Consider the following 18,402-nt stretch of genomic DNA (forward strand, 5'->3'; position numbering starts at 1 on the left):
TGAAAATATGGGGTCATGAATATTTTGGTTGCATGAAAATAGTCGGCAGTTGTCAAAATTTCCACACTTAGAGATTCACTCATGTTGAAAGGTTTGGTGTCAGTAAGATGTTTTTAATGTTTTTGAAAGAAGTCTCTTATGCCCACCCGAAGCAAAAATACAATAAAGACATTGTGAAACGGTATTTTTAATTTAAAGTATAAGTTTTCTGTAATTTAAAATGTGATTTATTCCTGTGATGCTACACTGAATTTTCAGCAGCTCTTCCCCAAGTTTCAGTGTCACATGATCCTTTAGAGATCGTTCTAATGATATACTGATTTTCTGCTCAAGAAACATTGTATCATCAATGTTAAAAACAGTTGTGCTGCTTACTGTAACATATTTGTTGTAACTGTGATACTTTTTCCCTAAAATTATTTGATGAATAGAAATTCATTTGAACAGCATCTATTTGATATAGAAACTGTATTATTTTAATGCATCCATGCTAAATAAATGTATTAATTTCTTTCAACCAAACAGTATGTCGGTATTTGGGGTCAGTATGTCTGACAGTTTCACTTGTCTGAAAGCAGAAGGGACAGGATCGGTGGTATAGTACTCAAAAAAGCTGCCTTCAGTGTGGTGAAATGAAATGAGATGAGAATTCCCCAAATTTCCAGGAATTCTGTTAGTTGTGACCAAAGATTTGCTAAGAATTATAATTTTTTTTAATCACAGTCATCTATTTTTAAAATCGAAAGTGTGACATTTGCATAATTTGTGGGTATTTTACATCATGGATGGCTTTATGATTTTCATTTACCATTTTATAAATGAACCCTTAAAACCAGGCCAGCAGACTCACAGCATGCCTCTAAACCCACAGTATTTAGTATTTAAGGAATTATGTCTCATCAGATCAAATGAAGCGTAGATTATACAGATTAATGTCTCCATAATCATGATATAGTTATTGGAGATGGTGTGTTGAAGTATACAGATGTTGTGCATTTCTTTGTTCATATCATAAATCACCACCTTTTGTTATTTTTCTCCTAGACTCTCCTTTTAGGACGCAAAGCCAGGTCTTGATCCCAATCCAGGAGGCTATTTCTGTTGGAAGGGTTGTTATCAGCTGTCGAGAATTTGAATATGATCGTTGACGTTAGATTTTGTTTCACATGTCCTTGGGCTGTCTAACCCAGGGTGAGTTCAAAAATGGCAACATATTTCTCCCTCAAGGGGGGGGGGGAGGCTGCTACCGCGTCTAGCCTTGAATGTAGCATTCTAGTTATGTGAACTGAATTGAATTGATTTGACCTTACACGTATGTGCTTGGGGACTTGCGGTTAATCAGCTAACTTGGGGTTGGGGGTTAATAAATTAACACTTTCAGATTTGCTGGCATAATGTCCCATAGCTATAACTGGGCGGGCAGCATCCATACCATACAGTATATATTATACGTATATATGACGGGCATCACATACAAAACTAAAGTTTTTGTTTAAATAATATATGTATGTGTTTATTATTATATGTAATACACACACATACAGTATATATATATATATATATATATATATATATATATATATATATATATATATATATATATATATATATATATATATATATATATATATATATATATATATATATATATATATATATATATATATATATATATATATACATATATACCCATATACCCATATCTGACACTATGTATATCTCTACACACTACTGGTCAAAAAAGTTTGGAAAATATTATTTAAAATATTTTCTATTATGCTTGCCATTGCTACATTTATTTGATCAAAAGTTCAGTAAAACCAGTAATATAAATAAGTATTACTTTAAATGTTTCAACAGTATATTAAAATATTTTCAAATGAACTGTATTCATGTGATGACAAAGCTACAGTTTCATCAACTGTTATTACAATGTGCAGTGTCACATGATCCTTCAGATATCATTCTCAAATTCTATTATCAGTTATTATCCGTTATAGGAATTTAATTAAAACATTTTTTAGCAATGATGCATTAAATTGAACAAAAGTGACAATAAAGATATTTATAATGTTTAAAATAAAACAAAAACTACATATAAATAAAATTAAGCTGATGACCAGATGAAGTAAAATGAGGCAAACTACAAGGCCGTGTGTTTAAACTGACTCACCACGTCACCGCTAGACTGACATGTGGCAGCATAATCAGCTTTTCTAAAAATATCAGTAACGGTACCAAAATCCAGCCACAGGGACCTGTCTGCCCCCAATATAGACGCGAGATTGTCTTTGAAGCTGATTTGGGGGTACTATATATATCACTTTTTGTCACCTAGCCTGCTTCTTTAAATAGCCAACAAATAGTGTTGAACTTGAGACATTATGTAAGAGCGAAGAGGCAGCTCACTGTGTGCACGTGGGTCTGTGTGTTTCCCGTCAGAACACTGCTGCAGCACTTTCCGCCTGATATCGCTCTCTCTCTCTCCCTGGCCCTCACTGTACAGCCCATTTGTGCCCCCGCATTATCATGAGCAAGAGGGTCTCTGGTGTCACTCAACAGTATGTGCCAATATGGATGTAACAACAGAGGATTGTGTGGCTATTCCTGTTTTAGATATTTTGAATCTTATTTGCACGTTGGTTTTATTATTACTAAAATTGTTATATTATTTTTTTAAACATTATTTATTTTATCGTATTTATTTATTTATATCAGGCTGCAAGCTACTAGACAACGGCTGTTAATTATTAAACCAGAGGAGAAAGTCATGCATTTATTTTATCGAAGAGGAAGCTGAAAGAACAGAAGCGCTCTTCCTTTGCATTCATTAATCTGACCATTATAACACTAATGGCCTCAGATTACATTTATAGTGTCCTTATGAGATTTTATAAGGTTTAAAGGGAAGTTGCAGGTCAATATTACTTCCATGATGAAGCATGAAAGAGAAGTGATAAGACTTAAAGCAGAAGCGTACCATTTTTTGACCTTAAAATACTTTGTGCCCAAGTTAAAGATGTGGAGATGGCCAAAAGTGAGGAATTTGTACAGTAGGCTAATTCCTTGGAAGTCTAAACACTGACTCTTTGGCAGAAAACACTGGCCTTTTTTTTTTTTTTTTTGAGCGTCCTGGCAGAGCAACATTGGCTCAAACAGTGAGCCTGAACTGTCTGTTTGTCCAACCAATGGCAGATGGCAGGGAAACATTTCAAAATGATTCTTTGCAATTAGGAAATGACACACTTGAGCCTTAACTAAAGCTTAAGGTTTAAACTCTAAACATGATATTGTGTCCAGCTCCGTTCTGGGGAAATCCGTTTTTTTTCCTGGCGATCAGTTTTGTCCTAATTCTCTCCGTCCCATAGTGACTCATGCCAAAGTTTGTCTGTTATTAGAAAAAAGCTTTGTAAGCCAGAGCAGTACATTTTATTCAAATGCATACTCTGTCTCTTTTAAAATCAATTACTTCATTACTTGGCAAGCATTTTTCACTTATGCAACCTACAGTAGCTGTGCATACTGTTTGCATAAGCTGGCAAGTGCGCACTAAAAGTGCTTGAGCACAGGCACAAACCATTCTTCAAACTTCAACATGTTTAAAAAAGAAGTCACTGTTGTTTTAAAGTAGCATTATTTCATAATAAAAATATGTTTTTTTTAATCTTTGTTTTGTTTACCAGTAAAAATATTGAGCCATAAATAAAACACGATAACTTTACTTGAGAATCAAAATTGTGAGAGTTTGAATATGCTTGAATTATATTTATTTTTATTAGTCAATTGCTAATTAAATTAGCAAATGCATAATTCTTGTTACATTTTTTTAGATGTATGCATAAAACAAGAAAACAAGTTTCATACCATTTAGAATAATGTGTTGTAAGATAAGATTTTTTAGTTTTTTTTAGCTTTTATTAAAAAAAGGATATATTCAATTGGTAAAAAATTCCAAAAAATATTTGTATGATGTTACAAAATCTTTCTATTACAAATAAATGCTATTAACTTTATATATATATATATATATATATATATATATATATATATATATATATATTCTAATACTGTAATTTGTAGAAAAAAAATACTTACTGTATTACTGTATAATGCTTGGTGAGCATAAGAACCTTCTTTCAAAAGCATAAAAGCTTTTACTTATCCCAGAGTATATGTGCACCTTGTTTTTAAGTCCAAAATTCCTATTATCTGATGTCATAATATACAATTATGAAAATATCTATAGTTTGTCAGGATGCTTTAGTAACCAAGCTGCTTTGAATATAATCTTGTTCTGTACAGCTTCATTATTTTTTTTTATTTTGCTGCCTTCAATGGTGAGTGCAGTGCTGTTTTTTCCAGAAGCTGCCATTCTCCATTTAAACCTAATGGTAGCACAGATAAAGATAAGGGGTGTAAGAGTGTGTCAGGCAGCATGGCAACGCTGCGTCACGTTCAGAGAGAGAGAGAGAGAGAGCACGAGGAGGGGGGGGGGGCTTGGGGCAGGAGGGATGGACAGTTGCTCAAAAGCTGATTGTACTGGCTGGCTTTCCTATCAGGGCAGCTCACATGCATCCAAATCCCAGATTAAACACCCCCCATCTCTCTTTCCAACCAGCAGCACTCCTACAAGTCCCTGCCCCCTCTCTTCCTCCTTGTGTAACTGTACTGAGCGTGGATTACCAAACTCTGAAGCAAAGCAGGGGCTCTGACAGCCTCCGAACAGAATGGTGAGGTAGGAACATGAGGCATTAGTTGCTGTTATCATTCTGTAACCAGACTATGCCGTTTTCATGGCCGAAATCACATGCAATAGCGCTGCACATTTCTTTCGGTGCTGCTGCTTGTGCAGGAGTGTGTGCGCACTTTGCCGGATGGTTTGTGGTTTGTTGTGGCTTTGTGTGTTGTCCTGGAGAGCTGCTGGGAGCTCACTGAGGCTTAGAAGTGACCTGGAGCTGTTTGTTCCTGAATGTCTGCGTCTGTACAGACCTGTTCAAGTAAAGGACCAGACTGTCTCCATCACAAGAGAAACACATCCAGCTGCTGTATTTTATTTTTTATTTTATTTATTTTTTGCTACATGCAATCTTTATTTTTTATTATCATGAAACTGGGAAGTTGTTGTCATCTGTTCCTATAGTTTCAGATAAAAAAAAATTGTCAAGAGCTGAGAGCAGTTTGGGGAACTGAAAAGAAGGTTAAGGGGTCAGACTAAGCCCACTATCATTGTTTTATGAAAATACATAAAAGCTTAGCTGGGATTAGTGTCACCTGCTGTTTAACAGAATGCAAAATGAAGATTTCATACAGTATATGTATTTTCTGTTGATCCCTAAATCCCACAATTATCTACCAAGATGATTACCAAACATGGAGCAAACATAAGGAGCAGTATTTCTTCAATCAAATTTTATTTTATATATTTTATTTTATATTTTTTTCCATATCGTAATGAAGTATTTGAAGTCTCAGTTAAATATTCTAAAACGGAATATTCTGGTCTTTCGCTTTAATGTTTCAGAAATGATGTAGAGCCCATGTATTATCAGCTAATGTATGATGACATGTTTATCTATACCGCACAGACCTCGTTTTATTTCAGTTCTTCATGGCATCTAGGACATGTTTATAAAACAGGGCAATTTATAGATATTAAAATATCTCTTTTCTTGTATGCCCTTTACACTGTAAAAAAAAGGTTGCCTGAATTGATCAGACATTCCCTCAAAACATAAACTCAAACAGAGTGGCAATAAATGCAATAAGATGTCCTTTTTCTATATATAAATGTATTACTTTTTTTACGAGGAATATCATTGTGGTAATTTAATTTCATTGTGGTAAACTAAAACAGTGTCATTTCCAAAAACAAGAACTAATAAGCATTTATAGACTGTGCACATTGTCTCACACACACACACACACACACACACACAATACCAAAAAACATGACTAGTACTATTTTAATTTAAACATTCATATCTTGTCTTGTTGAATATTATACATATTTTAGCATAATTTATAAGTTATTTCAGGCATTTTACTTCCAAAGCCTTTTGTTCATTCAGTGTTTTACAGTATAATTGTGGATTTTCTTATTGTTAAATATGTTAAATATTAATATATAATAAAATGTTTCCTTGTATTTGGTATGGCAAATCAGTTACGTGTTTTTACATTCTTTTCTTTTACAATACATGAATTTGTGTACAAATTAGTTTCTAGGATATAGTTGCTTGGACTAGCTTTTCTGAAAGTCACTGTCAGGAGGAAAAGTGCTGACAGAAATGTCAATGAATTATTAATCCACATACATTTGAATATTTTTGCTTTAGTGGCAAACTCTACAAAAGACTGGGAAGTTAGAGACTATGCATAATGATGATGTGACAGGAGAGGAAAATATAGACCTTCTGACAAACATAGAATCATAAGCAGTGAGTCATGACGAGGAGTGATGGGGAGTGATTACTAATGCTCACAGGTAGCCTCCACGATAAGAGACAACGTCAAGGGTGCTACAACACTTCCTCTGCAGTGAAGAACTGGAGGAAGTGAGTGATGCTTACTTGCTTTGCATGGAAAGATGGAGGGAGAATAATGAGTTTAAACTCACAGTATCAGGGTAAGACGCATACAGTACTAACATCTGTTCATTAAGACCTCTGCTTTTCAATACAAGTTAATCTTTAGAAAATATGTGAGGCATTCTGTAGAACATTTTGACTTGTTTAAAGCAATACACAAGGATTAGGTTGAAAACTGTGCATTGTCACTTAATCTTAAATGTTTTTGTCATGCACGTTTGTTTATACATGCATAGGTTTTGTTTTTTGCCTAAATTTATATCTATAATATATGGGTCGTTCCATCTAAAGTGCTCCAAAATTACACACCAAATCAGCATATTAGAGTGATTTTTAAAGGATCATTTGGCACTGAAGACTGGAATAATTATGCAGAAAATTCTGTGATAAAGTAATCCATATGGAATAAATTACAAAAATAAATTACATTTTCAAATGTGTTAAAAGTAGAGAATACTTTTCTATTGTTATAATATTTCACAATAATACTCTTTTTACTATATTTTCGATCAAATAAATTCAGCCTTGGTGTGCAGAAGATGCTTCTTAAAAATCTTTCTGACCCCAATCCTTTGAACAGTAATGTGTATATAATAGCAATCATACAATGTGGTCAGGATTTGCACAGTTCTGTCAAGATGAAAGTAAGGGACCCACGTGCGGTCACTTAAAGTGAGATTAAGAGATGGGGCCCCTAGCAGGCAGCCACTCTTAGAAACAGCACACCCATAAAATTACTCCTGACCCCTGGACGGCCATTCACATAGCTTTCTCACGTGAGGGAGCCGGTGTATGAACAGACTGGCTGACAGACAGCTGGGGCCCAACATCAAGCCAGATTACATATGACCCCCATCAACCCCGAAGGATTAGGAAATAACTTTTCAAACACTGCAATCATCACTGATTAGAACTAGCATTCGCCATGAAATTGGACACAAGTATACATACTGTATGCAGGGTTCCCACGGGTCCTTGAAATCCTTAAAAGTTTGTGAATCTGAAAAAAAAAATTGAAAGTGCTTGAATTTATTTTGTGCAAGAAGTTTTCTAAAAAAAAAAAAAGAAAAATCCATATTATTTCCTCTGGTCTGCTAATGTGTTATTTCACGGCCAATGCATAGAAGCTTGCTTGATTTACATTAGTGATGCACATTTACGCGTTACGTTAAGTGTTTCACGTGTGAGGTACTTTGTGTTTTACATTGCCATGACGTTAGAGTAACCATATTTCCTCTTTTTCCCGGACATGTCCTCTTTTTGCACTAAAAAAAATTCTGAATCGCCCAAAAATGTCAGGAATTCAGTTTTTACTTTCTACAGTCGCCAGTGCGTTTTTATATTTAAATGCTTTTTGTATTAAAATGCCGCTCCCACTAAATTTCTGAGCATTATTGCCTGCTCCCGTGATTTTTGTGTCCCTGCAAACATTCTAATATTGCATAATTTTCGAGCATCAGGGAGCCGCTATCAATACACAGAGTATTTAAATCTCTTCTGAATCAGCCATCTCTCTCTCCTCAATCCGTGATCAGTCAAATCTGACTCCTGCAGCTTGTGTTGAATGCAGGGTTGCCAAGTCCTCTTTTTTTCTCTCCTATGGCTGCATTTAAACTGTTAATGGGTTGATTTTCCCCGTGGATTAAAGGTTTGAAATGTTGCTTAATTAAATTTGACTAAAATGCTTGTATTGAAACATTTAGTATTTTGCATATAATAAAACTGTGCTAGATGTTAAGTCTTGTGAAGGAGGGCCACTGGTAGGAAGCTTTTTTTGCTGTGTTTATGATCAATATGCATAACAGTGACTGTAAAATATGTATTTTAGGTATGGAAATTACATATTTTCAGTTTTGATATTTGGGATATGGTCATTGCACTACTTTGGGCACTACTTTAACCCTATGGAGTCTAAGGGTATTTTTGGGGCCTGGAGTAGTTTTGTCATGCCCTGACATTTGTGCTTTTTTCAGTTAGTTATAAACATCTAAATGGCTAAAGTCTAATCTCACTGTAATCAGCACAAACTGGGCTATAACAATATGTGAGCAGCATGTATGTACATGATTGTGTTTTTGAGAAAAAAAAAATGTTATGCATTAAATTTTCTAAGAAACTTTTTGTTGGTAAAAGTCATATGCGAGTAGGCGTCAACTATCATGAAAATCCTTGTGGTTTACACCTGAGAAGACAAAGAAATAAAATATTTTTATTTTTTATAAAAATAAATCTAATTTTATGTTTGTAGTTTATTTAGAATATATTTAATTATCCCACAACATAATTTTATATTCACTTGTGAGTGCAGTTAAACAGTTTATCAGGAACAATCAAAGCTGACTTTCAAACTTAATTTTTTTGCATCATTACTCCAGTCACACAATCCTTCAGAAATCCTTTTAACAATCTGATTTTCTACAAAAAAAATATTATTATTATTATTGAATATTTTTTCAGGTTTTTTTGGTATAAATTGAATGAACAGCATTGTTTGTTACATTTCTTGCAGTTACATGTATTTGTTTTTATTTATATTATTTACATCAAGTTTTTGAATGGTATAGTATTGGATATTGTTATTGAAACTTTATAATGTTTTACTTGATTACACATTTAGTCAGGAATTATAGTTTGGAAAAAGCATTAGTACAAGTATATAAATAAATAAAATGAGACTTACTCATGTTTTTTATCTCTGCTAAATAAAGTGCTTCTTTCTTTTTTTTTCTGAGGAAATCCAAATCTCAAATCCTGAGGTAATCCACATCGCATCTTTTTGTGGTGAATTATTTCTTATTCCTCTCATCACGAAACAAAGAGTAAAAAAAAAAAAATTGAACAGTCTCGCTGTATTGTCTTCTGTTGCGTGGGCGTATTCAAGCTGCGCGATTCAGTGAAACATTAGAATGTGAATAGCGCGTTCAGCGCGGGGGCGTGGTCACATTAGAAGATAATGAAGGGAGACGTGAAAAACAGACATTGCGTTGTTTCCATATGGATTACTTTATCACAGAATATTTGTTTTCGGCAGCACTTGTTTAAAAAGTAGTTTAAAAGTAGACATGTCAGGCTTTCTATAGATATCTCGGTTGCACTTTATTTTACAGTACGTGTACTAACATGTACTTATAGTGTACTTACAGTGTATTTATCTAAGAAAGTTCTGGTAACACAAGGTAACTACATGGGCTGAGTTAGGTTTAGGGGTAGGTTCAGGGTTAGTACCTAGTTATTACATAGTTATTGTAATTACTATAATAAGTACATACTATGTACATGAGGAACAGGACTGTAAAATAAAGTGCTACCGATATCTCTCTCATGTTTCTTCGTTGAGTATTCACTGAGTTACAATTCATTTTAATAACGCGTTTGTAAATGAAGATCAGCACAGAAAAGGACTACAGACAGCACACCTTGTTTGTTATCTTTATTTTATAAATGCACAAAGTTTTATTGTTATTTTGACTGTATACAAAAAAGTAGACCCTTTACAGATTCGATTGATGTACGATCAAAACTGAAAGTGTAATTTAAGTTATTTTTGGGGTTATCAGGAGAAAATGACTCATAACGCGTATACGCATTAATCGACTCAAAAGGGTTAACCACCAACTACCACACCCCAGCTGCCTGCCCCAACCTACACCCACTGTCCTCTTTTTGGAAAACTAAAATATGGTCAGCCTACATGCGTTCACGCATGCACAAAACTACTAGGATGGTATGTTTCACAGACACACCTGGAAATTAATGTTGAATTACTTATTAAGAGAATGTAAATCCATGAGGCAAGAAAAATTTCTGGTTACATGAGCCTAAGCTCTTTTAAATAAAATCCATGCAAAAGTTAATATCAGGTTATATTAGAATAAAGTATAGGATGTACCGAATATTCTTCAGTTTTATGCAAAACAGAAATACAACAAATATTGGATTGGATATGAATTATATATTTTTTATGTCATATTTTGTAATATTGGTGTTTTTTTATTTTTGTACTATGATTTTTTTTTCTCTTTCAATATTTTAAGGAGGCACTGCCTCCCTTGCCTCCTTGAAGGAAATGCCCCTGATAAATAAATATGTGTGTGTGTTTGTATATATATGTGTGTGTGTGTGTGTGAGACCATGGACTACAAAACCAGTCTTAAGTGTAATTTTTTTTTTTTTTATTGAGATTAATACATCATTTGAAACTGAATAAATAAACTTTCCATCGATGTATGGTTTATTAGGATCGGACAATATTTGGCTGAGATACAACTATTTGAAAATTTTACCTCCCAGTGTATGTTTACAAGAAGTGTTCACTTATTTTTCTGAGTTTTGATCATGAGATGTTTTCTTAACTTTTAAGCATCAAGTCTTGATGTCTTTGCTGAGCATGTCATTTTACTTTCATTTCAGGTGGTTTCATCCCAACATCACTGGGATCGAGGCAGAACACCTGCTCCTGACACGGGGCGTCCATGGAAGCTTTCTAGCGAGACCCAGCAAGAGCAATCCAGGAGACTTCACTCTCTCTGTCAGGTCGGCATATTTACTGTCCTGTCGTGTACACTCCTCCACATCTGCCCCACTGCGCTTCTGCTCTTAAATTATGCTTTTTTTTATCACTGGACTCTCATGTCGTTTGTGAAGTTGAGCATCAATTGCATCTCTCTTGTTAAATGTTTATCTGTGTGTTACTGAATTCATAGAAGTCTACTTGTTAGTCTAGCTGGCTGTTTCTATGCTTGGTAAAGCATTAAATTGCTTGTTTGTGTCACAGAATTCTATGTCAAGTCCATGTTTATTTCATGCAGTGAAAACTCAAGAGATTACTTTATAAAACACAAACACAATAGGGAATATTCACCATGCAATACAGTGCAATGTGTCAGAGCATATCGAGGATTACATCTGTATTTTTATTGGTTGAGATCAGTATTAGATGCTTAAACATGGATGACGATTATAGACAGCACTTTCCCTCCCATTTTCTAGAACCTCTGGGCTTTTAAGTTACCCCTGGGCTGGTGCTTAAGGATAACAGTGTCAGCTTGTGGACAGGTCTTTGAGCCATTGCAACTGCTTGTCCGATGAGTGATTGAAGAGTTGATGGACAGGAGGAGAGAGAAAAGCAGGCTTTCAAAATAGCGTTAAGATATGGAGGCCGTGGAGCCCCAGACCTGTTGTTTGTGGTTATGGTGGTAAGATCTCTCACCGTACAGTATCTAATGTTCTCCAGAACCCAGGCCACGTGGCTCAGCTCCACCACAAGCCTTTAGCGCCGGGGCCCAGCTGCCTGTAGACTGATTTATCTGGCCAGCTTTGAAGCGATGAGGTCAGCTTATTCTGATTAGGTAATAGTGAAGGCTGAAGATTAGTGTATTGATGGACATATGTTTTGTGCTTTTCAGCAGCATATTACTGGAATATACACAGACATAGCTCTGGTTCTAATTCATAATGCTGCTTTCGTAACTACTGGATCTTGAAACCTCTTGAGTGGACTATTTGGAATGCACTGCATAGGTTACAACTCTGTGCGGCATTCAGATAATGCTCCACAACTCTCATTTGGGTTTATTACAGTTTGATGTCCGCAGACTTTGAACTAATTTTATTTATATTTACCAGTATTAAATCCAATCACCCACCATCCTGGATTTTATTTATTTATGTATTTTTTAGAACTGTTGCAGCACATTCTAGAATTGCCAACAACTTAAAAACACAAACAAACAAACAAAAAATTAAAACAATGAAATGGTATTATATTTGAAATTCCTCTTGCAGAATTCATGCAGAATTTATAAGATTTTTTGATTGAATTGTTTGATTTTTGCATAATATCTTATACTGTTTTTAGGCTTCATTCATATTTATAAAGAGATGTCCAAAAGTCGATTGCTTGATCTTTTTTTTTAGTTCATTTTTTTTTCACAGTGATTAACTCAATTGCAAAACCACCCATTTTTACTTTTATTTTACTTTTTGCTTTATAAAAGTGGTTTTACTATACTACATGCATGTTTTTTAGGAAAAAACTAAATTATCAAGAAACAGCTGAGATGACTGACCCATATTTATTACATGGCATGGCACATAGAAATACTTGATTATGATTGGTCAGCTGCATCATTCTGAATTTTAATGTTTTTGTACAATTACTGCTAGACATTATATTTGACTGTTGTCCAAATGACCAGTTCATTATGTGGTTTTATTTTTCTCTGTATTGTCGCATATAATATAAAAATGTATATTCATGTCAGAGTCCAAAATTTATTGAGGAATAATTAAGAGTAGACTCCGTAAAGCAAATAAATACATAACATAATTTCAAATAACATTTCATAGCAAGTGTGTTTGGAATATAGTGAGCAAATTTGACGAAACAAAGAAGCACAAAATTGAGCTAATGCGTTAGTACACAAGTTATGCAGATATCAGCTGTCTGCCTCTCAAGCCTAATGTAGACAGATAAGACTGTAATTACAAAGTTAGGAGGAAAAGTCTTCCCTTAAAATGCATTATGAGATAAGGGGAGGAGTCATATGGCCAAATGGACACCTAGGGACTCCATCGCATTATCTTCCCCTCCTCCATTCTGTTTCTCTTATCTGTCTCGCACCATTTTTCCTGAGTGGAAACTATTGCTCAGCGTCTGCTCTATTGTTAACCGTTAAGTAGCAGACAGAATGCTGGGAGCCGAGTCACTCCACTGCAGTGTAACATTCGATGTGTCCTGCCCAGGTGAAATGTGTCAGGCAATGTTTCCTGTCCAGCTGTTATGACTATCAGGCGAAAGGAAGTGACCCTCTGAAACTGTTTTCACATTCACGATGCACTACACTGAGTTCAACTTTCACTGTGACTGTTCATCTAGTAACAATCAATCCAGACCCAGTGTGATGAGAATGTGAACTGAAAATTAAAGTGAAAGTCTATGGAATTGTATAGCATTGTATTGTATAACCTGAGGCAGCCTTGGAGAAGATTGTTTTGCAGCCAAATGTCTCTTTCACAATCCACTGGTGGCAAATGCACGTTTGACAGTCTGAACACTGTTGTAATGTGAACACAATTGGTAATCCAATTCCTTTTATTTCATTTTGTCTCCAACCCAGCAGCACAAACATTGAAACATTTGAAGAATCACATGATTTTGTCTATTTTATTTATTTATTTTGGGAGCCTAATGTGAAAAATTGTCCACATATGTGCCGCCACAAGTAGTAGTTCTGGAGAACAAAAATATGAGACACTCATTTCATTCAATTTTACTTTCATTTGGCAATTGGTAAGTGTTATTTTTGGGCCCTGTGTGCAACACTTGATTGTGTTATGGAAGGGCATGTTTCTATGGTAGAAAAATAGCTTAACACCAATGCCGAATTCGTCTTTGAGTTTCTCTAACGAAGAAGAATCATCATAGACACAATCATGTTCTTCATTCGTAAGCATTTGTTGCTCTAGTGATTTTACTGTGACAGACTGCACCTTTAAGCGTGGACATGAAGAGGAGCTCAATAGCTGCATTGTGTTTCTCTCTTGGTTTCTGCAGAGGCTGGCTTTTTAGCAGGAAAATCAATGATGGACTCATGCTCGAAGATAAAATTAGTCAGCAGGCGTCCTTGAATCTGACTGTAGCCAGAGCTCAGTCATTGTACTCTGACTCTGAACATGTTACAGCCTCGTGCAAATGACTCAATCATATTCACACATTCCCAACATTTACATCTGACTTGAAGGAATCTGACAGGGTGCTATCAGCCTTTTATAAAAATACCAGAAGAACAGCAAGTTGGCAGTTACATTGACTATATTGTAATTATTGCACCTGCGTTATGCAGCACCAAATAAGAAAGAAAGTTGTGTTTCCTGATTTGCATATTTGATATCTATCAAATTCAGAAAGGAGTTCAGTTGTCTCCACAATTGTCCAGAGATGTCTCAATTGTAAAAATGACTCATAAAATATTTTTCTAAGTAATTGTCTGAATTTTATATTTAAAAAAATATATTTTTATTTCCTTTCATATTTGATGTACATATTTGTAAACTTAATTTAAATATAGTTTTCCAGTTTTTTAAATATTATATAATTTAATTTCATTTTAATTTATTTTGTATTCGTAGATTTATTATCATTATTATTATGAAAAACAACCGAAGTGTACAGTATGACTTTATTCTGATATTGATGTAGACAAATGTGTGTGTGTGATTGCATTAGTAGCCCGAGCGGACCCAGAGCACAGAGCCGCTCATCTGCTGCAGTCAGCAGCCATTAGCTCCGCACTGCTCTGCCTCCTCTGTTACCTCCATAATGCAATTACACAGTGGAGAGTGCAATTTCATGAGCCAGGCCCGTGATGGATAGAGCGATGAATTCCTAGAGAAAGCCAGAGAAATTAAATGGGAGAGGAATCACGGTCTCATATTAGATCGGTTGCTGTTTTTTAGCTTGATTTTGTTTTTCTGTAGTTTTATGTGTATATGTGTGTGTGTGTGTGTGTAAGAGAGAGCTTGATTGCTGTAGGTATGATGTGCTCACAAAGCGTTAAGTTGTGGTTTTGTGCCTGAGCACAGCTAATTATATCTATGCAGGTGTTCTTTTCTACTTTTTCCATATGCTGCCGTTTAAAGCTGCAGTGCAGTTTTTGACAGTTTTGATGATAGCATACCTGAAGTCTACTGACAGTCATTTTCCATCAAGTCTATTGTGTTTATAATTTTGGTTGCTCCAAAACACTTTGTTTTTTCCTTTTTAACTTTTTTCCCCCTCGCCAATTATCTAAGTTCATTTGTCTAAGCAGATAAGAATATCTTCAATCTCAGTGTCTTAGCATTTTTCTCAAATGTAAATTGGGCATCTTTACTGTCTGATTAATAAAAACATTTTTTTTATTTGGTTTTATTTCTTAATATCAGTTTTTGCAAAGATCCATCAACGCCAAACCATAACTGTGTTCCCATTAACTTGTATTTTTCATTTAAAAGGAAATGAATATGATATTCACTGCAAAAGATCATGAGATTAATTGTGGTTAATTATTTTAACATTTTGTCAACCAAACAAAAGTTAAAAGAGACAGAGAACCTGCACAGTATATACCACAAGACAAAATGCTCAAAAAGTGTTTTTTTTTAAATAATTACACATTGTTGTAGTTAAAAAATAATGATAATAATAATAAAACTAAAACACTTTACAAAAATGTATTTGCAATAACAGCTGCATATTTTACAGCTATTACAGCTATATTACAAAATTTCATTTTATGATGGCTATAAAGTCAGTTATAATAGATGCTGTTATTAGTCACTATTTTATTAAAACCTCATTTATGTCTGCTAAAACTCCACCATTGTTGGATATTTCCCTCAGCATTTGCCCTGGTTTAAAGCGGGAGTTTTTAATGCCAACCTCCTAACTGTTATCTCTCTTTTCCATCTTTTCCTGTCTGTCGTCCTGTCTGTCATCCCTCATGTCCTCCCTTCCTGCATTTTCCCTGTTGTGTCCCATCTGTTTGTTCTGGGCAGGAGGAACGATGAGGTCACCCATATTAAAATCCAGAACTCAGGGGACTATTATGACCTGTACGGAGGGGAGAAGTTCGCCACGCTGGCTGAATTGGTCCAGTACTACACCGAGCAGCACGACCTCCTGCGGGAACGCAATGGAGATGTTATCGAGCTGAAATACCCCCTCAACTGCAAAGACCCCACGTCTGAGAGGTACAGTAGCTCCGGATCCACCCGGAGCACATCAGTGTGGACAGACGAAATCCTGCCCCCTAGTGTTCAAACCCTGCAGAGGGCTGATCGTTAGAAAGGAAGAGTAGCAGACTGATGGCACAGCTAGACTGATTTCATGACTAACAGTTTGTTTAGTGCTGTGGAACAGGTCCTTACTTGATTCTGTTTGTGTCTGATGTGTATGCTTAAGAGGTCCAGTCTCATTTTAGTGAACTTTGTAACTTCCTTCACCTCAACATATTTGGGTTTGGTGTTTATATGGTGCAACGTCCTCTAGGTTGTGAAATCGAAGTAAAATATTTCATTGAAAAACATTGTATTTACATTCAAAGATGATATGTGGTTCGTTTTTGTGGTTTTTCCAGTTTATGAGCGAGTGCCTCCCACACATATCCTCATTTCATGACAGCTCAAGTCGTCTTTACATTTGCAAGGTCTCTACGAACACCCCCGCCTATTTTCTGACCACAAACTATAGGTTACACTATAGTTTCTATAGTGAAAGTAGGAAATGTGCATTGCAAGTAAAAAACGTGCGCATGTGTGGGGGCACTTGCATTACGATAAGATTTGCATATGAAACATTGCAGGAAACATATGTGTTCAGATGCAGAGATTATGATTCTTGAGTTTTTAAATGTAGTTTTCAAAACACATCATTTATTCATGATTTCTGAACGATCATGTGCCACTGAAGACTGGAGTAGTGGCTGCTGACAATTCAGATTTGCCATTACAAGAAAGAATCATCTTAATGTTTGTGCCTCGTTGTGTTTTACCTGTTCTCAGGTGGTATCATGGACATCTCTCAGGGAGAGATGCTGAAAAGCTCCTGACGGAGAAAGGTAAATCCGGCAGCTTCCTGGTGAGAGAAAGCCAAAGTAAACCAGGAGACTTTGTGCTTTCTGTCCTCACTAATGAAGAAAAGCATGAAAATTTAGACCGCAAGACTAAAGTTACCCATGTCATGATCCGTTATCAGGTAAATATGGAATAAAACTTCAGCAGTTTCTCAAGAAAAGACAGCTCAGCCTTTCTATTGAGACATTTCTGATCTGTTTCACCAGGATGGAAAATATGATGTAGGAGGAGGGGAGAGGTTTGACACTTTGGCAGATTTAGTAGAGCATTATAAGAAAAACCCCATGGTCGAGAAGAGTGGAATTGTTGTACACCTTAAACAGGTGAGTAAATCAAGCCTAAAGGGAATATATATTTTCCACACAAACAGTGAATTACGAATGCAAAAAACAAGTACATAACATAATACTTGGGGTCAGTATGCTTATTAGTTATTTATTGTCTAACTTTCTATTCATCAAAAAGTCTTGGAAAAAAAACATGGTTTTTATAAAAAATATTAACCGGCACAACTGTTTTCAACACTGATAAATATTTTTTGAGCAGCATATTAGAATGATTTCTGAAAGATAATATTAATCTGAAGACATTAAAATATTATATGAATTTATTAAAATAGAAAACAGTTATTTTAAATGGTAATATTTCACTATATAATAACAAATAAATCCAACCTTGGTGAGCACAAGAGAATTCTGTCAAAACATCAAAAAACAACATTTTTGAAAAGTGTAAATATTTATTGCATAGTTTTTTTGTTTTTAAACCTAACAAATAACATTTCAGTATAAATATTTTGTTTTAAATTTTCAGCTTGAAGTGTTTTTTGCTTTAATCCTTTTAATTCAGTGGCAGTCTTGTATCCCTCATAATTACATAATTACAATTATGAGTTCCTTTTTACATTTTCTTGTTGTTTTTATATTTCTTTCTATATGTACAAGCCTTTCAATGCCACAAGGATAAATGCAGCAAACATTGAAAACAGGGTACGAGAATTAAATAAAGTGGCGGACAACTCAGAGAAACCCAAGCAAGGCTTCTGGGAAGAATTTGAGGTATTTCTGTCCATATTCATTCTTCTACTCATATTTTCTGTTCATCATGGGACGTGATGATTCAGTCCAGGTTTTCTTTCCGCTGCAGTACACTCATTAAACCTCAGAGGAGCGTATGATATGAGAGTTGTTTATAAAAAGAA

The 18,402-nt window shown here is 35.0% G+C and overlaps 1 protein-coding gene across 4 annotated transcripts in view; it reads left to right on the forward strand.

Annotated features, from left to right (window-relative positions):
• ptpn11b (protein tyrosine phosphatase non-receptor type 11b) overlaps nucleotides 1-18,402 on the forward strand; it is a 28,064-nt gene that overhangs the window by 2,328 nt on the left and 7,334 nt on the right. The window contains exons 1-6 of one of the 4 annotated variants that reach the window (XR_003279627.1): nucleotides 4,525-4,730; nucleotides 10,998-11,120; nucleotides 16,125-16,319; nucleotides 17,130-17,322; nucleotides 17,408-17,524; nucleotides 18,146-18,259. Coding sequence is in view for 3 of the 4 variants with exons in the window: in XM_026241831.1 (XP_026097616.1) it covers nucleotides 4,570-4,730; nucleotides 10,998-11,120; nucleotides 16,125-16,319; nucleotides 17,130-17,322; nucleotides 17,408-17,524; nucleotides 18,146-18,259 (903 nt within the window). In the remaining variant the exon portion in view is untranslated. Of the gene's footprint in view, nucleotides 1-4,524; nucleotides 4,736-10,997; nucleotides 11,121-16,124; nucleotides 16,320-17,129; nucleotides 17,323-17,407; nucleotides 17,525-18,145; nucleotides 18,260-18,402 lie in introns of those variants that run through there. The other 3 variants (XM_026241831.1, XM_026241833.1, XM_026241832.1) reach the window with 3 other exon arrangements.

Source organism: Carassius auratus, unplaced genomic scaffold, assembly GCF_003368295.1.
Source record: "Carassius auratus strain Wakin unplaced genomic scaffold, ASM336829v1 scaf_tig00000254, whole genome shotgun sequence".
In the NCBI taxonomy this organism is placed as follows: domain Eukaryota; kingdom Metazoa; phylum Chordata; class Actinopteri; order Cypriniformes; family Cyprinidae; genus Carassius; species Carassius auratus.